A 23,011-nucleotide genomic window follows, 5' to 3' on the forward strand; every position below is an offset into this window, starting at 1 on the left:
CCCCCCAGGTGGGCAACAGCATTCACACTGGGCAAAGGGATATGGGGGGTGGGGTGGAAACGAGATGCTGCTGGGGTTCCCTCCCCCTACCCAAACAGACAACACGGCCCCACAAGATTGTACGCTCTCTGAGGGTAGGGATCGTGTCTACCCATGCTCTGCTGTACTCTCCCAAGTGCTTAGTCCTGTTCGACTTTAAGCTCCTTGAAGTCAGTGACTGCGTCTCTCATTTGTATTGCTCTCTCTCTCAGGGGCTTATTACTGTGCTCTGCCCACAGCACGCACTCGATAAATACCACTGATTGACTGATTGCCGAAAAGCCTCCGAAGGAAGAGGTCTGCCTTGCTAGACTAGCCAGTAGGATCTGGGGTCTGCCAGCAGAAGGGCTGGTAGGGGGGAATTTATCAATGTCAGTCAATCAATCAATGGCATTTACTGAGTATTTAGAGTGTGCAGAGCTCTGTACTAAGAGCTTAATGTCAATGAAGGACAAGCATAGGCCAAGCCACTCCTGCGACAAAATAAGAAGCTTCTTGCCTGGAAGAAGAAGGTTCAAACAGGGGCTGAATATTCTGTTTTGGGGCTCTAAGAAGCCCATGTTCTAAGAACGTGAACAGGGCCTAAAGACCATCTGAATACTGTTCTGAGAAAACACTGTTTAAAGCAATATTTTTGTCTCTCATTAATTTTGGGCTTGAAACCTTTGGGTAAAGTGTGCATATTTGCCTCTAAAATATTACTTTTCAACAATAACATTCTTCAGCACCTCTGAAATTCAGGAAATTTCTCATGTAATATAGTGGACAGATTTTTTTTTTAATATAAGATGCCCAGTTCCTTAAATTTCTACATCAAGAACTCCCTCCCCGCCTCTCACTTTTGCCTGAACTGTTTCAGGCAAATTGGTAACTTAGTCAAAGTCTCCAGAGGAGGTCTCTGAAGTTTGACAAACTTTCAAAGAATAACTTGCAAATCAATAAATTAGTCTTCTCACTAGCTTTATTACCTGGTCTACCATGCCAAACCAATAAAGCTATATCAAACTATATATTTTCATTTAGACATGGAAATTGATTTCACAAATACTCTATTTATATTCTATTGCTTTCCCCTTATCTCTAACTTATTTCAATGTGTTGTCTCTACTGGATTATAAACTACTTCATGGCGCTATTATCTATTATATTCTCCCAAGCATTTAGTACAATACCCTGCCCACAGTAAGAACTCAATAAATCCATTTGATTGATGCTTATAGAACTAATTAAATCTATTACTTTATTAAATCCTCTAGCTGTAAGCTCCTTCTGGGCAGGAAATGTGTCAAACACTTCTACTGTACTGTACTCTCCCAAGTGCTTAGTACAGTGCTTGGTACACAGTAAGCGCTCAAGGAATACCACTAAAATTCCACTCTCATATGTTTCCCTTTTCCCCGGAGTTTTAGTATTTAGTGGGAAAAATAAAGGCATTGTGGAACCACTCGTTTGAGTAATTAAATTCATTTTAGGTTAGTGCTTTTGTAATAGTGGACAGTATGTCTCATGCCGGAAAACACTACTTAGCGTAAAAAATGAAGAAGCAGCTACTAAAAGCTCTAGGTGGTGAGGGAAGGCATGCACTAAACACGCCCTGCCAATGGCTTCATTTGAAACATTCAGAAAAAAATTGAAATTGCACAGGAAGCCAAGAACAGATATCAAAAGGCAGCAAATACCAGGAGCTGGTATTGAAAGACACAGGCTTAGACCCTAGCCACACCATTTATATAAGCTGGAAGAGTCGAAAAGGGATAGAGAATTAATTGACCAAATACCTAAAGTAGGGTCCTTCAGTGTTTTTATTCACATCTTCTACCCACTTAGCTACATTAGAGTCTCTTTTGAACCAAGGGTTTAAATACCTGCAGAAAGTAATGGAAGGAACAGAGAAAGCAAAAGAACAAGAAGAATAGAAAAATCTGAGAACAAACAGCGCAAGCTTGGCAAAGATGCTTTCATCCTCAAAATGCCAGGGACTTGGCCCAGCTTCTCCTGGGAATGTTCAGGGGAGATAAGGCAATCGGCACAAAGATATGAAACAAACTATAGGGACTAACAAAGACCTAGGAATCACTTCACGGAAATTCACAGAAAGTCATTTTCATTTGCGTCCCCAAGCTCCTTCTGGGTTCTGGCCCCCTCGTCTCTACAAGGTGGCACCTCCCCGACCATCTCTGGGGAAAAAGATGGGCGATATCAAGCCATCAGTGGTGTTAGCTCAGAATATCCAGGGGTCTACAACCTAAACCGGACGTTTGGAATTCAGAATACATCAGGAAGGGCAAAAAATATTGGGATATCGTTCTCTTTCTCGCTCTCTCTCCAGTACTGAAAAGGGAAACAGGGCAGGGAGGGCTGTAGAAAATAATTTGCTGTTCCCGTTACCCCAGAGAAGCGCCAACTCTGAAGCTTTGGAGAGTTATCCAGATAAGCTTTGTGGAGCAGAAATGAGCCTACTTTCTCAACCGCTCAGCTGAGCGGCACTGAAACATTCCTTGCCCTCATTCATTCATTCCTTTTCACTCTCCAACCCAAAGTCCTTCAGCTTCTGATGAGAAAATGGGATTTAGAAAATGGGCACTCGAACTTCCTGAAGCATCAACACCAACACCAATAAATAAAAAAAAAACCCTGGAGGAAACGGGTAGCACGGTTTTACCAATTTTTACCAATTCTTGCCCTTAAGTTTAAGTATCCTCAGTTTAAAAATCTGGCCTTGTTTTTTCGTACCTTGGAAAACCTCAGTCACCGCTCAATAGCCCTAACTTGTGGTTGGGAAAACAGGCATAGGAGGTGAGAGGGCCAGGCTGAATACCCAACTCTGCTCCAGAATTTTATTTTCTCTTTTTCCTTTTCCTTCTCTTTGGAAATGTTTGTAGATTAGTAAAATAATCATTGTTCTCCACATTAAGGTCACATCTCTTCCAAGGGGCCATTCCTGATTAAGCCTTCTTTTCCCTGGATCACTTTCCCTTCTGTGTCGTCTATGCTCTTGGATCTGTGATCTTTGAGCATTTGATATTCACCCCACCCTCGACCCCTCAGCATTTATGTACATAATCTTCTGAAATTATATTTTCTAAATCGTTTATTCATATTAACGTCTGACTCCCCCTCTAGACTGTAAACTCGTTATGGGCAGGGAACACGTCTGCTCTTTCTGTTGTATTGTTCTCTCCCAGAGGCTTAGTACAGTGCTCTGCACATAGTAAGCACTCAAATACCATTGATTATTGATTGCTTGATACTGCATAAACACAGTATAAACTAAGTAATTACCAATGACTGATTTTTTGTGGCGACTTATACAAATGCTCCTTTTCTCTTGAAATCAGCTTGTTGTGAGCAGGGAATGCCTCTGTCAACTCTGTCATATTGTACTCTCCCAAATGCTTAGTACAGTGCTCTGCACACAGTAAGTGCTCAATAAATACCATTGACTGATTGAAAATGTTCACACCGATCTTCTTGCCTAACCCCAGATTAACTGTCTCCTTTAGTCCCTCGCCAGTAAATTCTATGAACCCCCGCCACACCGCTTCGTGTCCAAACCAATTCCCCAAAACAGTTTTCTTTATCTCAGATTGTTCGGTCCTCTCCTTCTGGCTTCGGCCAAAGAACTACTGGTTCGCAAGCGATGAAATCCAGTGCAGGAGAATTCCTTGGTTTGCTCTGAACTTTCTTAGACCATTTTTGCTCGAGTTTCTGTCCCTCCTTTCACCCAGCTTGTCTTTAGGCACAGCTGTTTCCAACCCGCCCACTGGTACAAACGGTGAAATCAGAATTTCCTTAAGCTTTCGGCAGAGACTCTGAACAAAAAGAAAGCGATAAAAAGCAAGTGCAGCTCTAGATGAAAATGCTCGTGAAATCTCTGGGTTCAGGGCAGCATCGGGTAAAGCCCATGCAACCGTTTTTAGGTAGAAGAGGAAGCCAGTCAGTAACTCACAAGCACCTAGGCAGGTCCATGCAGCTCCATTTTCCAAACTCGCTTGCTACTCCGGGAGACACTCCCAAGTTTGATCTTTCCTTGCAAGTGGAAGTTCAACAGGTAAGCCACCGGAGTGGGACTTTTCCAAAGGAGCCATCCAGTTCCTTGGCTTGAATTCCCGTTCAACCCTTCCCAATTGGTCCCTTCCCAGAGGCCTGAATTTAGTCACTGACCTAAGGGTCTCTCTTGGCCGTTCCTTTCTGGGACCAGCCCTTCGGGGGTCCCAGAAGCGGGGCCCTACGCTCTTGGGAGTCTGTCCTGATTTCTGGCCCTTAAGAATCAGTCCTAGAGCTTGAAGAGGTGTGTGGTGTATCACAACATGCAGCAATGCATCGGAGTCAGGGGCCGGGGTATTCTTGAGGCTGGAGGGGCGTGAAGAACTGAGCGAGTTTCAGCTAACTGCCTCATGATGCCCCCCCACCGCCCTCCCCAGCCCCAAGTCACATGACTAAATGCTCAGAAGAGGAAGGGTTAAGTGGCACCTTAGAAAGAAGGACAGGGAGAAACTGACCTGTGATCTTGACTCCCTGCCTCTGGGGCGTCAGGACGCCCTGGGCTTATGCCTTGGGATGGGATTTTCTGGGTGAGGGGGGGCCCAGGTTCAAATGCTTGGGGGTCCCTTCTGCAGAAACACAATATACAACAAAGTCTAAGCCAAAGAGGTCACTATCATGTACAGTGAGGAAGATCAAACATGAGGAAAAGTAGAAGGAAGTAACAAACGTGCCCCGGATTGTTAATCGGTGAAAAACATGTCGCTAGATGTCTGTCTCCCCACTTCTAGATGGTGAGCCCGTTGTTGGGCAGGGATTGTCTCTATTTGTTGCCGACTTGTACTTCCCAAGCACTTAGTACAGTGCTCTGCACACAGTAAGCGCTCAATAAATACGACTGAAGCAACGAATGAATACTAGTGCATGTTTTAACACGTGTCCCCATTTTTACATCTTACCAACCCTGAATACACTTTCCAAATGTCAGACTCTTAAAAAGTCTGACTTGATCCTTTAAGCTGGAGAAACCGCAGTGTCTAGTTTAACATCAGTCTCCCCCGGTAGACCGCAAGCTCCTTGCGGGCAGGATTCGCATATACCACAACTCTGGTACTTTTCCAAGAGCTTAGTCCAGTGCTCTGCACACAGTCAGCGCTCAATAAATACCACTGAATGACTGGGTAATATGTTTCCCTCTACTTCCAACCGGCGGTATCATTTCAGAGGTCAGGAGGGGAGTGTTTTGCCCGTGAGGGATGGTCTATTAACCATTTTGTACTCTCCCGAGCATGCAGGAAGTGCTCAATACATACTACTGATCGGTTCATAATTCACTCCTGCGGCTCTGGAGTCCTAGCGGTTGGGGAGATTGAGGATGATTTAGAATGTTTTGGGCAAAAGAAAGACTGAGATCACCAAGGGGCCAGTTTCATTCATTCGATCGTATGTATTGAGCACTTACTGTGTCCAGAGCACTGTACTAAGTGCTTGGGTCACCTGTTCTTTTCTGTTGTGGGCCACCTGTCCAAAATATGGCAATAACTGGGAAGGATTCCACCTTTTAATGCTTTACCATGTGGTTTTTACCGGTGCCCACTCTGTCCCACTCTGTCCCTCAATGGCTATTTATCTTGAATTAACTTTACAAATCGACTGCAAACTCCGAGCAGTTTTTATTTCTACGGACGAGCAACCCAGAGGGCATCTGTGGCACCGCACATTAGTTGAGCAGGCTTCTTGGAGATGATTTGAGAAGATAATGAGGTGATCTATGGGGGGAATTTATTCCAAGGGCCGATTTACTCATCTCCTTTACCACTGCTGAATAAAGAATGCCCACTGGGTTCACAGATTTACTGGCTCCATCGTGACGTCTCCTCTCCCACTTTTAAGTCACGCCACAGCTAAAGGAGACGCCTAGAAAGCTAGACGGAACAATCTGTGGATTTCGTCCTCACCTCTCTGGGCAACTAACTGAGTCAAATGAGGCGAATGGCTTTCACTGCACAGTCTCATGCAGAACTTCCACCAAACAGCATTCCGGAAAGAGTTTACCCATGAGAAGCCCGGAAGCATCCAAGAGCTTCGGGAGTGGCTAGAATAAACTCTAAAGGATGGAGGTTAATGAGATTGGTACAGTTTTCCATTCTGGGCCTTGCGATGGTGACTCTAGAACATTCCATGGTTTCTAATTCAGAGAGAAATTATCCCCTGCATAATCCCCGACAAGCCATTTACAACACGATCCTAATTCAGGTGGGAGGTCCAAATGATCCCAGACTGTGAGGGGGAAGGGCACCTGATGGAAAAGCTAAGCAAATTTCCAGCAAGCAGTGACCGATAGTCGCTTGGCAGAAGGCTTTGCTAGTTAGGATGGCAAGCAGACGGATGTGATAGAGCTTGTCGAGGTGCGATATTATAATAATACCGATGAAGATTCCATTCTATCGCAGGAAGATCAAGGGTTTGATCGAGAAAGCTTGATTATGAATGTACTTTCCCAAAAGAAGGAACGGGAAAAGGGTGAGTGATGGTTACGTTAAAAAAAAAAAATCGAAAATTAGGCTAACATTTAAAACGTGCTTTCTTTTTGAACGATCGCATAATGCCATTTTCAAATGTACGGTTTGATGCTAATGTCATTGAACTACACATGAGAATGGCCCTCCAGTCTTTTCTTTGGATAATAGTTAAACGTTTCATTTTTCACCTGTAAAAATATTTATCTATCCTTTGGACCCCAAGATGCCACTGACAGTGAATAACCACGATACCTTGAATGAATCTAGCACTTGTGTTCATCCAAAGTGCTTTGACACCAATTAAACTGTCTGTCTCTCACAACACCTCAGCGAAGTAGGAAGAGGCAGATGATATTACCGTCTCCGTTTTCTAGACGAGGGAACCGAGAAACTGAGAGGTGACTTGCCCAAGGTAACACAGCTCTTCAGTGGAAAAGCTGTATCTAGAACTCAGGTCCTCAGTCCTGAGGTGATGATCATTTTTTTTTTGTCCTAAGGATATCTGAGCAGTACAGCATCAAGCACATGCTCTGGATATGGTCCATATGCTCTCAAAAGATTGCCAGGAGGACTGGATCCGTGTATCAAAAGGGGACAAGAAGATGGGGGAGAGGGTGAGGTAGAGAGACACAACTGACAATTGAGAGAAGAGAGAGACGGAGAGACAGAGTGCACATCCTTTAAAATGATTAAAACCAGGGTTGTGGAAGAGAAGGAAGGAACCTTAACACAACTTCCTCCAGTCACTGAGCGAAGACACAGTGCTGGCAATTTCCCAAGTTGATCAAGTGGCTGCAAGTGACATATCATTTTCTTTAGAACAAGCCAGAGTAGCTAGTGTTTCTTTTTCCCCCATTAGGGTTCAGACTTACTCAGTAGAATTAGACCTGGGTCGAAATCTTTTGCCTTTGTTTTTCTTTCTGTTGCCTCCTGCATTACCTGAAAAAGAAGAGATTAAGATGGAGAGGATTAAATAACATCGGGACAAATAACAAATTGCGTAACAGTAATAATAATTATGGTATTTGTTAGGTGCTTACTATATCTGTAAAATGGGGATTAAGACTGTGAGCCCCCTGTGGGACAACCTGATCACCTTGTCACCTCCCCAGCGCTTAGAACAGTGCTTTGCACATAGTAAGTGCTTAATAAATGCCATTATTATTATTATTATTATTATATGCCAGGCACCGAACTAAGTGCTGCAGTGGACACAAGCAAATCAGATTGGACGCAGTCACTGTCCCATGTGGGGCTCACAGTCTCGATCCCCATTTTGCAGATGAGGTAAATGAGGCACAGAGAAGTTAAGTGACTTGCCCAAGGTCACACATCTATTAGTATGCGATCACAGACGTTTCTACTTTGTGTTTGGGGGTTAAAAGTTGCAGACCAGGGGTTTGATACTGCAGTGTCATAAACTCAGGTATAAACTGGATTTACTTTCCAAAACACTTGGATTTTATTTTGACCATGATTTTTATCGTTCCCATGCAGTATGGCAAATATTTCTTGAAAATGGCTAACTGAACATTTGCCATAATAATAATAATAATAATAATAATGGTATTTGTTAAGCGCTTACTATGTGCCAAGCGCTGTTCCACTGTGTTGCCATCAAAACTCTGAGTCGGTGCACAAAGCAGTGTTATGGCAACCTTGTTTTAATTTAGGGCACTGGATTCCACTGTCAATCCAAAACTTAATAATCACACAAATGGACTAAATTGATTTAAATCGATCCTGGCAGAATTAGGATTGACTGGTAAAACAAATGAAGGGTAAATTGGCAGGGAAATAAAGGAAAGCTTTACAAAATTTAATTTGAGAGATTTCTTTTCAGGTTTAACCCTAAATTTACAATAATGAATTGGAGGTTAGAAATTAGGTTAAAGTGAATAAAACCATAAAAAAGGGAAGCAGCATGGCCTAGTGGATAAAGCACAGGCCTGGGAGTCTGCGGACCTGGGTTCTAATCCTGGCTCCGCCACCTGCCTGCTGTGTGACCTTGGGCAAGTCACTTAACGTCTCTGTGCCTCAGTCTTCTCAACTGAAAAATTCCCATCAATACCTGTTTTTTTTATTTTATGGTATTGGTTAAGCTCTGTGTGCTAGACACCATACTAGGCTCTGGGGTAGATATATGCTAATCATTTTAGACACAATCCCTGTCCCACATGGGGGCTCACAATCTTAACCCACATTTTACAGATTCATTCATTCATTCATTCAATCGTATTTATTGAACGCTTACTGTGTGCAGAGCACTGTACTAAGCGCTTTGGAGAGTAGAGTACAACAATAAACAGGCACATTCCCTGCCCACAATGGGGACACAGAGAAGTGAAATGACTTGCCCAGGGTCACCAAGCAGATAAATGACAGAGCTGGGATTAAAACCCAGGTCCTTCTGACCCGGGCTCTACCCACTAGGATGCACTGCTTCTCTCCTCCCATGTTCTTCCTCCTACTTAGTCTGTGAGACCCACGTGGGGCAGGGACTGTATCTAACCTGATTAACTTATATCTATCTCAGCGCTTAGAACAGTGCTTGTCACACCATAAGCACTTAACAAATACCATAAAAAACTCTATAGCCAAAGAACTATAGACTTTTTAATCGTATGATAATTTGATATGATAATGATTACTAAGCACTTACTATGTGCCAAGAACTGATAGATACAAATTAGCCAGTTAATGCTAACAAATTCCATGTCTGAGATTATTAATCAAATGCCTGCAGTCCCCTTTTGAGAAGTTTTGAACACATTCAATGGAAAATAAGCAGGATCCCTCGACTACATTTCCTTCCCTTTACAAGGAATCTTTTGACTTTGAAGGCAATAAGAGAAAGTTGATAACAACAAGACCCTTGGCCTCTTTATCATCAGAAGCATCAATAGTATTTATTGAGAACTATGTGCAGAACACTGTACTGAGCACTTGGGAGAGTGCAATACAGAGACGGCAGGCAGGATCCCTGCCCACAACGAGCTTACGGTCTAGAGTGGGAGACAGACATTAATAGAAGTAATTTATAATATATCATTTAAAGATCTGTCTTCATCTCTGGAATTCTGTCTTTGGCGAAAGATGGGTTTTTGGATTTCCCCTTACCTTGCCACGAATTACTCCTGGGCCGTCCATTCTCACAGATTTCGGAAATATTTTTGGTGTCAGGGATTCTTTCGCTCCATGAATGCGATAGTCCATTTGATCTGAAATGGGAATGTGCAAAACCTTTCATTTCTCCCCTCGACAGCTTGAAACACAGAAACGTTCATACTCCTAAGGGTTAGGATCAATAAACAAGGTCTCTTTAGCATCTCAGGAAATTAAAAAAAATGGAAACTAAGAAAGTAAATCTGAAAAATTAAATAATGTAGAGATATAAAAAACTTCATGAAAAGCAGATACTGAATACAATTTTAAGTTTTTCTAATAGAAAGGAGGCAATTTTTTCCTTCCAAGGCCTTTACTGCTAAACACTACAATCTCACATCTTCCTGCATTCTATTTCGATTTGGTCTGCTGAGATACTAGTAACAGTGAGACTGTCACTTCCTGGCATTCCTTGGGAAATGGAACTTTCCTCACTTTAGCCGTCTTATCCGAAACAAGGAAAGGCGCCTGGGTTGGTTAAATTGAATCCCATCTAACCAAATCAGGTGATTGCCTCATAAGATTCCAACTGGATCAGCATTTTGTCCACTAGCCCTTATTTATTTCCCGTCTGCCTCTGTGGCTTCATGAAAAATCAAAATTGACCAACCTTGCCCTCTACAACAGAAGTTTCTTGACAGACACTTTTCAGTACCTTAAAGGGGCAACTATCTGAAGTGTGTAAGATCAATCACTCAGCAGGAAACAGTCTTTTATTACCTGAGCTCTTGCCAAAAGACAGGTTTGGCATTTTAAAAATGGTCCTGCATCCAAATCCATTGCCACACACCGGTTCTCATAAATTGATGTGTGTTTAGTTATAAAAAAAACCCCTCAAACTTTGTTTTTGAAGTATTTCTGATTAAAATGTGATTTTTAATCACCATTTTTGGGCATTTCAAAACACACTCTGGGGCCAAAGGACGAAAGAAATACTGGTGAATTCTAATGACCTGCCTGTTTTCCCCAAAACTTCTTGGATTGTGGATTAAAAACTTCACTACTCCATAAAGTTTATGGGAAGCAAACAGAAAAAAACCCCCTCAAATTCCTCTGTCCGTTCTCTTCGCCTTTGCTCCATACACGTGAACTGTACTGGAGAGTCAGATCTGCCATGATGCATGTTCTCATTATGTGTTTTGGACAGAAAGTTACCATAGAATTAGGACACAATCTTACTCAAGCCTGATGGGACACAACACCAAGTGGGTTTGGCAAGCTATGATTTTGTACATGCATGGAAGGTCAGGCACAGCATGAGAACCATGACGAGAATTTTTGTGAACATGAGGCTCTTCAGGGACACAAGGCTCCCATTAAGGCATACACCGAGGGCACTTTGATTTTCTGCTTATTTAACCTTCTGAAATAGTTCCTTGTTTCTATGAAATCTGCATAAGTTTCTGGATTTCATCCCATCTTTCTTCTTTTTTGGGTTTATCCTTATGGGGTTTGAAAGGTCTGTTCTTAATTTTTACAGGCAAGGCATCCTTTTCAGGGCCTTTGATTGACCCTGTTTTCAGTCGACGGCCAGAGAATCCTTGTCCCTTTCCATATCAAGGGAAATGAGTAGGTCTGAGGTTGGATAATTCTGGCTCTATCTTCATTAGCCCTTACATTATGATTCCTTGATCCTCCAGAAAGCACTCTAACTTTTGCACGCTCCTAGGATTTGGGTTCCAGATCATCTACATTTTTCTAAGCTATTCCAATGGGGTTTTTTTTTCCTCCAAACTTTCCCCAAAGGGACAATATCCAATGTAATTCAGCAAGACTTAAAATGATGCTCATGAACCCCTACAGCTTAAATTCTAAAATGCTGGATAAATCCTTTACCACCAGTTCTTATTTCTGTACTACTTAAGAAGCAGTGTGGTCTAGTGGAAAGAACACGGGCCTGGTGGAAAGAAGGACCTTTGTTCTAATGCCGGCTCTGCCACTTGCTGCAGTATGACCTTGGGTAAGTCACTTAACTTCTCTGTGCCTCAGTTACCTCATCTGCAAAATGGGGATTGATATTGTGAGCCCCATGTGGGACACAACTGTGTCCAACTGATTAGCCTGTATCTACCCCAGTGTTTAGGACAGTGCCTGGCCCACAGTAAGTGTTTAACAAATATATTAAAAAAAAAACAAAAACGAAAAACACAAAAAAACTATGAGGTCTGGGCACCACAACCTAGTTTAAGGCTAGACTGAAAGTTATGTAAGTCGATAAATAATAACTCTTTGAATAAAATGTTTAGCAGGCAATCCTGGTCGCGACATTTAATATACAAGTCATCGAAAAAACAAACAGCATTTGTTCATATCTAATTCAATTTTAAAAACAGAAGCTGGTGGTATTTACAATTAATTTCAAATTAACATTGATAATATCAGTATATTTAACAACAGTTATTACCAAAGCAATAAGAGTAACCTTTTTCTTTGACTACCAAATGTGCCATAGTTTTAAACCATCAATAAATCCTGCTACCTTTTGTCAGTCATGTAAGAAACAGACAAAAAAAAATAATCTTGGGTTCTTATGTAGATTTTTACCAAGTTTCCCCCCACCCCCACCCCCGTTCTGATAGTAAAATAGGATTTCAGGCTAAATGATACTTCATAATAGCACATGCTGTAATCAAAGAACAAGGGATACCATTTTCAACATTCCATAAAGAAGGAAGAAGTAGTCAAACCTGCTGCAAAATAATGAAATGTTCTGACTAATGGAATAATGTGGAATGGAACAGGTAGAAATCTGAAAATGCGACAGAAAAGCAGACCTCTTCTTAGAACTAGATGCTGAGTTTGTGCTGACTCCAGGAACCATGTCGCTATAAATAGAGTCGGCATCTCCAGGCTTTTTTACAAAATCTCCCTGGGGGATTTGTCTAAAGCATAATAAACATTTTCAAGTCAGAAAACAAGACACACACACACATACACACACATATACACAAATATTAGTTCAGGAGCAAGAGGCAGGAATAATGATCTCTAGGAATCAAGTCCATTATAACACGTAAGATTATCGGTAAAGGTGACACACAAAAGTCATCTTTTCGTGAGGGTTCAATCTGTACGATCACCGAGATAACTTACAGTTTAAGCTGTTATCCCCATTTAATCCTTTTCTACTGCAGGCCTCCGCTTCTGGTCTCTTGCCAAGTGAAAGGTTTAAATGAATTATCCTAGAAATGACTGTTCTCACCCGCTCAAGTAGCACCTCTCCCTGATACCCCGCCCTCAGCAACATCTTCGGCTCAATCTCTCCAGAACAAATTCGTCTCCTTTGTGGTTCCCCCACTGCCGGTTTACTTCTTGGGAAGGTCAAGTGGGCCAGCCCCTCGAACAGATGAAGGAGAAAGGCCCAGAAGCTTCTGGAAACCAGTTGCTTTTTACTCTTCAGGCACCCTCCCGGGGGTAAAACGTGTGGGCACGGAATGTCAATCCGGTGATTTCGGGGGACGCACTGCCAATGGACGGGAGAGGAATTGGGCAAAGAAGAGGGGGCTGGGGGAAGTGGGGGGAAGGATACCCAGAATCTCTTGCCAGTTTTCTGATAAGGAGGGGTGAGGCTGGCATTCGTGAAGAAGGGTGATCTCCCAGGAAAGACTTCAGAAGGGTGGTAATCCCGTGATTTAAATTAGGAAATGATCCACATCAGTGGCGGGTGGTTATTTCTGGGTCTAGTTTGAGATTCTGTTTGTCCAGTGTACTTTAGGGTTCTCGATCTACCGAAGCAGCATGGCGTAGTGGCTAGAGTCCTGACCTGCGAGTCAGAAGATCATGGGTTCTAATTCCGGCTCCGCTACTTGTCTGCTGTGTGACTCACTTCACTTCTCTGGGCCTCAGTTACCTCATCTGTAAAATGGGGACTGAGACTGTGAGCCCCACGTGCGACAGGGGACTGTCTCCCACCTGATTTGCTTGTATCCATCCCAGTGCCTGGCACATAGTAAGCACTTAAATACCATAATTATTATTACGATCATTATAATTATGTCACATCCATGCAAATCTCTCCCATCATCCCAGATGCAGTTTTGGGTGCCCAACTCGCTCATGACGGGTAAGGAACGCTTGAGCAGTTTTCAGAGGAGAACTGAGAAGATGATTTAGGCCAAAGAATCACTAACGGTACCATGTCCACTGAGGTCATAGTGAAAGGAGATGGTCCTAGAAAAAGGTGATTTACATAAGATGTAGAAAGCTCCCTGGCAGTAAGAGTTGTCAGATACCGGAATGGGTTTCTAGTAGTAGAATTAGTCGCAGTACTAATAATAGTAATAGTATTAGCAGCAGCGGAGGAGAAGTGCAGTAGCAGAAGGAGAAGCAGCATGGCGTAGTGGATAGGGCAATACGGGCTGGGAGCCAGAAGGATCTGGGTTCTATTCCTGGCTCTGCCATGGGTCTGCTCTGTGGCCTAGGGCAAATCACTTACTTCTCTATGCCTCAGTTCCCTCATCTGTAAAATGGAGATTAAGACTGTGAGCCCCATGTGGGACATGGACTGTGTCTAACCCGATTAACTGGTGTCTACTCCAGAGCTTAGTACAATGCCTGGTACATAGTAAGTGCTTAACAAATACCGAAAAAACATAGTAACAGCAGCAGCAGCAGCTGTAATAGTTGTGGAGGTTTTTAAAAACAGGAATGATCCTCAACTCTCAGAAATAGTTTAGAAGCGGTCTGCCTGAAGACAGGGCAGGGACTGTAAACTCACTGTGGGCAGAGAATGTGTCTGTTTACTGCTCTGTTGTACTCTCCCAAAGCACTTAGTACAGTGCACACAGTAAGCACTCAAGAAATGTGAATGAATGACTAGATAACTGATTTTTTGCTGCTCTGCTTGTCTGTCCTGGATTCTATCACTTGGAGGGTAACCACCACTTCCTTTGGCTTTCAAAATACTGGTCAATTCATTTAATCCCTTCCCCACAGCACCTGTATATATGTATATATGTTTGTATGTATTTATTGCTCTATTTATTTATTTTACTTGTACATATCTATTCTATTTATTTTATTTTGTTAATATGTTTTGTTTGGTTCTCTGTCTCCCCCTTCTAGACTGTGAGCCCACTGTTGGGTAGGGCCCGTCTCTATATGTTGCCAACTTGTACTTCCCAAGCACTTAGTACAGTGCTCTGCACACAGTAAGCGCTCAATAAATACGATTGATTGATTTAATCCCCCCTTAAAACTGGTGCCCCCAAAATTCCACAAATACATTCACCATTTACCAGTCACAGCCTAGTGAGTATCAGTAGGCTAATGCAGTACAGAATTGTAGTTCTTACTTGCTCATTACCTAAATGGATCCTGAAGAAAAAGCTGGTAACTTGTAAAACTGTTTCAGTTCACCCTTATCTGAGAGGAACTTAGCCTTAAGTCAAAGGAATGTAGTTCTTTATTCCACGACAAATATCCTTAGACACAGAAGTCCCAAACTTTGGCTCCTGTGGATCACCCCTGCTTCATTTTACAATTCCTTAAGGAATATTTGGTTCTTGACTAAAAACTGTTGTCTTTGCAGATTGATTTAGTAGCTAAGATTCCCCCTCTAGATTATAAGCTGGCCATGGGCAGGGAATGTGTTTGTCAACTCTGTTATACTGTACTTTCCCAAGCGCTTAGGACAGTGCTCTGCACACAATAAGCGCTCAAAAATGCCACTGATTGATTCTTTCGTTTCCTCGTCACTCTCTCCCTACCCTCCACTGCCCATGGAGCTGCCTTCTATTTGCAATTTAAAGCATTTCTTTTGATTCCTTTCCCTGGAGAAAAAAACTGGTGGCCAAATTGGGAAAAAAAAGCATTATTCATGATCAAAAATCTAAAAACCAAATAGATTAGAAAGTGCAAGTCTGACTGACATTAAGTGGATAAAGGGCAGCCTTCCGTGTGAGGATAGGTTAAAAAAAATTAGGACTCTTCAGTGTAGAAAGATGGAGGCAGAAGGGGACAGGAGTGAATTTTACAAAATCAGGAATGACGTGGCCGTAGTGAACACAGTGTTAGTGCTTACCATATACTACATTATCAAGATGAGAGGGGACTCGTTGGAACTTGGAAAATATACCATTCTAAACCAAAAGAAAAAAAAAAGGAAAACAATTCTCCAACCAGCAGGAAGTAAATGTTTTGTAATTTGTTACCACAGAGAGCTAAACAGATACATTGCTTGAAGAAGGGGCTGGATAAACACGCGAACAAAAGATCTCTATTTAAGGCTATCATATTTTTCTGGGCTTCAAAGTAGTGCAGGGAATGGAGCTTCTGGACTGAGAATCCAGTTGCTTAAGCATATGGTGGAGGGGGGAGGACAAGAATAAAACAGGGCACACACACACAAACACACAAAAACACAAAGACACAAAGATACACACAGAGCATGGCACAGTGGATAGACCACGGGCCTGAGAGTCAGAAGGTCACAGGTTCTAATCCCGGCTCAACCACTTGTCTGCTCTGAGGGGCCTTAGGCAAGTCACTTCACTTCTCTGTGCCTCAGTTACCTCATCTGTAAAGTGGGGATGAAGATCATGAGCCCCAGGCGGGACAGGGACTGTGTCCAACCAGATTTATTGCCTGTATCCGCCCCAGTGTTTAGTATGGTGCCTGGCATATAGTAAGCACTTAACAAATACCAGAATTATCATTATTGTTATTATATTTGGTGACAGACACATATTCTCACTCACCAACATTTGCCAAGACTTACCAAGCAGCTGGGGAGAGGTGACACAGCAGCCCTTTGACTATTGGAGCCAGTCAAAGCAAGGGTGAGGAATAAGGGGATCTCAGTCCTGTGCTCTGTCGACTAGGCCATGCTGCTTCTCAGGGACTTTTAAGGTCAAAAACCAGTGCACACGGAAGTGATTCCTGTCAGATCCAGCTAGGGTCTGAACCCAGAAGTAAGCAGTGACCGATTGAGGCCTCTCAAGTAGTCAAACACAGAACCCAGACCCTGGAAAGAGGAGGGAAAAGGGGGAGAGGGTGTCTGGCAAGGGGAACCCCCCCCCAAAAATAAGGGGAAATAATCAATTCCGGGCTTCTAACAAAGAAGAGCAGGAGGATGAGACAATTCAGTGCCTGGTACCTAATAAGCACTTACCGCTTAATGGATAGAAGCTGGGAATCAGAAGGGCCTGGGTTCTAATCTCAGCTCTGCCACTTGCCTGCTGTATGACTTTGGGCAAGTTACTTCACATCTCTGTGCCTCAGTTGCCTAATCTGGAATATGGGGATTAGGACTGTGAGCTCTATGTGAGACAGGGACTGTGTCCAACCTGATTAGCTTGTTTCTATCACAGTGCTTAGTACAGTGCCTGGCACATAAGTGCTTAACAAATACCACGATTATTATTATTATTATCATCATCTGCTGCTTCAAGAGAAGCAGCGTGGCTCAGTGGAGAAGAGCCCGGGCTTTGGAGTCAGAGGTCATGGGTTCAAACCCCGGCTCCGCCAATTGTCAGCTGTGTGACTTTGGGCAAGTCACTTAACTTCTCTGGGCCTCAGTTACCTCATCTGTAAAATGGGGATTGAGACTGTGAGCCCCACGTGGGACAACCTGATCACCTTGTAACCTCCCCAGCGCTTAGAACAGTGCTTTGCACATAGTAAGCGCTTAATAAATGCCATCATTATTATTATTGTTATTATTATCATCCCCTCCTAAGGCTGTGGGGATTGATTCCCATGCAAGCTTTCTGCTGCTCCTACCAATCAGGGTGCCAGGTGAGTTTATCAATGCATCTTCAATCAATCATTCGTATTTATGGAGTACATACTGTGTGCACAGCACTGTAGTAAGCATTTAGGAGAGTACAAGGAAACAGAGTTAGGAGAAATGTTCCCTGCCCACAGCAAGCTTACAGTCTAGAGAATCTTGAATGATAATAATTATTATTGATGTATTTTTTAAGCGCTTACTATGTGCCAAGCACTGTATAAGCGCTCTGGTATATACAAGATCATCAGGACTCATATGGTCCCTCTGGACCGTAAGCGGTAGGGAATGTAATTAACAACTCTGTAATATTGAACTCTCCCAAGCGTTCAGTACAGCACTCTGCACACAGTGAGTGATCAATAAATGTGACTGATTGATCAGCGTGGGGCTCACAGTCTAAATAGGAGGGAGAACAGGAATAGAATCCCCATTTTGCAGTTGAGGGAACTGAAGCACAGAGAAGTTTTGTTTTTGTTTTTTTAAATCGTTTTTTTTTTTTTTTTTTTTTTGGGTGAAGGAGAGACTGAGTTTAGAGTCTGGAGGAGGAGAAAAGCTGCCCAGAATAGGACAGAGTGGATGATGTGAGGCGAGAAAGCAGTGTGGCTCAGTGGAAAGAGAATGGGCTTTGGAGTCAGAGGTCATGGGTTCAAATCCCAGCTCCACCGATTGTCAGCTGTGAGACTGTGGGCAAGTCACTTAACTTCTCTGTGCCTCAGTTACCTCATCTGTAAAATGGGGATTAAGACCGTGAGCCCCCGGTGGGGCAACCGGATCACCTTGTAACCTCCCCAGCACTTAGAACAGTGCTTTGCACATAGAAAGCACTTAATAAATGCCATCATCATTATTATTATTATTATTATTAGAAAGGGGGCAAGGGAGGGAATTGAATTCTCTGCCCTGTCTAGATGTAATGTTGAACAGGGCTTTCTAATCCTGGGCTATGTTGCTAAATGATCAAACTGTGGATTTTATGAATTGTGATCATTCAGAACCAGACGTAAGCTTAGATTAGCCAAAAATATTATTTTCAATGGGGACACGACACCCAGAGATACACACCCTGCTATATCCCCACTAATACTGACACCCACACCCTCCCATACATGCACACATACACACAAACACACAGATCACACAAGACTTACTCCAATCCCTGTTCCCACATCCCCCGACACTGGCTGTACCCTTACACTGATATCCACGTGTGGGTGTCCAGACACACACAAATAGGAAAGATGGGGCGGGAGGATGAGGAGAGGAGACCCAGATAAGAGGGCTTAAGTTGGGGGAGAAGCAGGAGGGAGTCCAGAGGGGGTGAGCCATGAAGGAGGTGGCCAAGAAAGCACAGAGCAGAAGGGGGAAGGAAATGAAAAGGGCAGAAGCATGTAGAGGGGGAACGGCACTTATCTTTGTTGTTCTGCTCTGGTGTACCTTAATGTCTCCACTGAAGATGGGGTCTCGGGGAGCTCTGCCAGCCTTCGCCCCTGTGGGAAGTGGGGCCTAGAAGCAGCAGTGACCAACAGTGGGGTGGGCAACTGAGAAAGGGGTGCCAATGCTGCTGCAACCCCACTTTGTCAGAAGACTGGGTTATAGGAGAAGCCAGTGAACCCCAAGAACCTCTCCCACGTGTGTATGTAAGTCAGTCGCAAACCACAGCTAAAACGTTTAGCTTTAGCATCAGTGGCGATCTGGATCTTTTGTCAATTTCCTCAATGAATTTGGAAACCGGAGCTTTTAAACATAGCATTATACCCTTCCACAAAAAAAAGAGTTTGTTTCCCAAACTTTTACAGGCAAAATCACAATGTAGGGGGTGACTTTTCCTCTAGTGCTTGCTACACTTGATTTTTAAATTATGAGGCTCGGTGGGTAGGGTATACTAAACCAGCAACTCCTCTATCCATAACCATGTAACAGAAGGAGAAACAAAGGAAAGCTTTGAGGAGGTGGGGAAAGGTTAAGATGGTTTTCTGGAGTGGAGTTTGCAAAACTGAGGAGAAATTAATATTTAAAATCGGGACACTCTGGGTCCAGCACTTATTTCTACTCTCATCCACCTGTTTTCTCATTCTCTTGGGAATAATGATATTATTATTATTATGGTATTTGTTAAGTGCTTACTATGTGCCAGGCACTGTATTAAGCATTGAGGTGGATTAAAGCAAAATGGGTTGGACACAGTCCCTTGTTTTACGTGGGGCTCACAGTCTCAACCCCCACTTTACGGATGAGGTAACTGAGGCCCAGAGAAGTGAAGTGACATACCCAAGGTCACACAACAGACAAGTGGAAGAGAAACTATGCAGGAGGTTTGTTCAAGAGACTGTCCCTTCAGCTTCATCTGGATGTTTCAGTCTTTAAAAGCTCTCTATTGTTTAAAGTGAGTTAAATTGATCCTGTAAACCTATTTACCTTTGATTGTGAGTCTCCTCTGTTGTTCATAGCAAGCTATAAAGCACATGGGGCCTTAGCAAATATTAGCTCAGGGACTGAATATTCCCAGAAATACTGCTTTGCCCATCAATGCCCAAGTCTCTGAATATGAATGACCACTCCCAGAGAAAAACAAAAACAAAAAACCCAACAGAAACTCTTATAACATGAAGAGGTCACTGGAAGGATAATGAGTCATTCATTTAAAAACGGAAAACTCGGCCAAATTGGGAGAGCTGAAAAAGCAACGCAGGCCACAGAGAAACTTGAAGAAGCATTTGCCAGGAATGCCATAGCTAAAAAAAAAAAAGGAAAAAAGAAAACCTACAAATATGCCAAGGGTAGAAGGTCAAATAGGGAATCAGGGAAGACTGTGACAGTGACCACTGTGAAGTGTTGTCGTCTGGCCTTGGACATGTCGCATCACTTCTCTGTGGCCAAGTTCCCGCATCTGAAAAATGGACACACAATACTTGGTCTTTCTCCTATTTAGACTGAGAGCCCCATATGGGACCTGATTATCTTGAATCTATCCCAGTATTTGTTAAAGTGTTTGGCACATAGTATGCACTGTTATTATTAGTAGTAGTAGTAGCAGCAGCAGCAGTGTGGCTTTGTGGAAAGAGCATGGGCCATGGGTTCAAATCCCAGCTCCACCACTTGTCAGCTGTGTCACTCTGGGCTAGTCTCTTCACTTCTCTGTGCCTCAGTTACCTCATCTGTAAAATGGGGATTAAGACTGTGAGCCCCCCATGGGACAACCTGATAACCTTGTAACCTCCCCAGCTCTTAGAACAGTGCTTTGCACATAGTAAGCACTTAATAAATGCTATTATTATTATTAGTAGTAGTAGTAGGATACGGATTTTAAATTTAAGAGCATTTGTTATTCGGGGATAATTATTAGATTTCTGAATTTTTGTACAAAAAAGGTTGGTGAAAATCAGATTTAAATGTCAACTATTTCTCATTTGTGTGAGCTCTTGTTTTTAAGATTCACATGCTTGACATATAGAGCAATTTTATGACAGCCTTGTTTAATTAAGGGTATCAGACTCCTGTGTCCAAAACAACTTGGTTTTGAGATGAAAGTTCTATACTGGAGTGAAAAGAATAACAGTATCTGCATGAGAGAGAAGCAAAAACTGACAGTGGCTGCTAGTTACTGAGGAAATCAAATTCACAAAGTGATAAAGGAAGGTCCTTCAGAAATAAGTATCTGCCATATTTTTAAAAGACCAAATCTTCCTGGAATAAGAATATTAACAATAATAATAATATTGATAGTGTTTGTTAAGCACTTACTATGTGTCCTGCACTGTACTAAGCACTAGGATAGATCCCCAAATATCTACTGATTCTATTAACAATAGTAGATAGCCTAGAGGCACTATGAAATGCTGGCTATAAACAGGAAGGAGGTAGGGAAAAAAAGCTTAGTATTGTCACTATATCAAAGTAGTCATTTCAAACTAGTCAGACTAGGAATATATCAAAACAACTGCATCATTCCATACTGTTGGTAGATATCCTGGGGATCGAGTGGCTTCTGTAGTAGAACAGACTGAAAAGATTAAGATTCTTCAGTTTGGAACTTTTATAAAACCCTGGGAGGATGTGATTCAAGTATTCAAAATCTTCAAGGGCGTGAAAAGTGCCAACTAAATTGTTGTCCAAGTAAATCCCTCAATGTGAGGATGAGGAGACATCTATTGAAGTTTGAAAGTAGCAGGTCTCCACTCAATGAAAGGAAACACTTTTTTTTTAATGGTATTTGTTAAGCACTTACTAAGTGCCAGGCACTGTACTAAGCCCTGAGGTAATTACAACCAAACAAGTTGGACACTGTTCATGTCCCACATGGGGCTCCCAGCCTTCATCCCCATTTTACAGGTGAAGTAACTGAGGACCAGAGAACTTAAGCGACTTGCCCGAGGTCACACAGCAGACACGTAGCAGAGGGAGGATTAGAACCCAGGCCCATAGTCTATCCACTAGACCACGCTGCTTTTTCACCCGTGGAAATTGTACAGGTGAAAAATTATATCCATAGATTCAAGAAGGATTTGGATAAATTAACAGGCAAGAAATTCAAGGAGGGAAAGTTACGGATGTTGGGTGATCCCTGCCAAATCACGAAGAGGGATGTCAAGGGGAAGTGATCATCACACAGGCCCTCCAAGTGCTTGGTCACAGTGCTTTGCACACAGTAAGTGCTCAAAAGATACCACCGACCGCAGCACCCTGAGTTCACTATAGAAGTCTGAATATTGCCCTAGCTAAATCACGATTCTCATTCAGGAAGGCACTTCTTAAGTTTTTATGAGGTGTGGTCAACTAAGTTAAAAAAAAATTGAATCCTGAAAGGTGGAGAAAGAATCAGAAAGCCAAGACGATGATGGGAGAGAAAGGATGGTCAACAGCCACCAAGTATTCAGCCCTGCCTACAAAGTTCCTGTGAGCCAAGAGATGATGTAATGCTCACCTGAGCACATTTTTAGGGGGGTAAGGCTGAGAAGTGTATGAAGAAGGAAAGAGGGGAGGAGGGAGATTCTTACAAAGTGGGATTTTTCCTAAGGTCCCATGGCAGTGAAATTTCTATGCTTTAAAAAAATGAAAGTGATCCTCAATTATGAATTATCTTATTTGGGGGACATTATGGAATTCTTAAAGGTGTACTTTGGACCTATATAAATTATTGCTGAATTTGGGATCTGATTTTTTTTAAATAGAGATAGCCATCAAAACGCCAAAGCTTCCTCCAAAAATTCCTCCACTTCAAAGTGCTCTAGGCATGAGCAGGGTAACTCGATTTAAACACACAAATCTAGCTTTACATGTGGTGATCAGTAGACATAATGAACACTTCCCAGAAAGGCACCACAGAACCCACGACCAAAATTGCTCCTCTAATTTTTTACTTCTACATATTTACTACTCTATTTATTTTATTAATGATGTGCATATAGCTATAATTCTATTTATTCTGACGGTTTTGACCTGTCTACTTGTTTTGTTTTGTTGTCTGTCTCCCTATTCTAGACTGTGAGCCCGTTGTTGGGTAGGAACTGTCTCTATATGTTGTCGACTTGTACTTCCCAAGCACTTAGTACACTGCTCTGCACACAGTAAG

At 42.6% G+C, this 23,011-nt stretch overlaps 1 protein-coding gene across 2 annotated transcripts in view; it reads right to left on the reverse strand.

The window, feature by feature from the left end:
• ADAM22 (ADAM metallopeptidase domain 22) overlaps positions 1 to 23,011 on the reverse strand; it is a 98,862-nt gene that overhangs the window by 10,783 nt on the left and 65,068 nt on the right. The window contains exons 26-29 of one of the 2 annotated variants that reach the window (XM_038755538.1): positions 12,398 to 12,592; positions 9,666 to 9,766; positions 7,418 to 7,484; positions 1,818 to 1,904 (exon numbers count right to left, since the gene is read on the reverse strand). In XM_038755538.1, the coding sequence (XP_038611466.1) occupies positions 1,818 to 1,904; positions 7,418 to 7,484; positions 9,666 to 9,766; positions 12,398 to 12,592 (450 nt within the window). The remainder of the gene's footprint in view (positions 1 to 1,817; positions 1,905 to 7,417; positions 7,485 to 9,665; positions 9,767 to 12,397; positions 12,593 to 23,011) is intronic. The other variant, XM_038755539.1, reaches the window with a different exon arrangement.

The sequence above is a fragment of the Tachyglossus aculeatus genome, chromosome 13, assembly GCF_015852505.1.
Source record: "Tachyglossus aculeatus isolate mTacAcu1 chromosome 13, mTacAcu1.pri, whole genome shotgun sequence".
In the NCBI taxonomy this organism is placed as follows: Eukaryota; Metazoa; Chordata; class Mammalia; order Monotremata; family Tachyglossidae; genus Tachyglossus; species Tachyglossus aculeatus.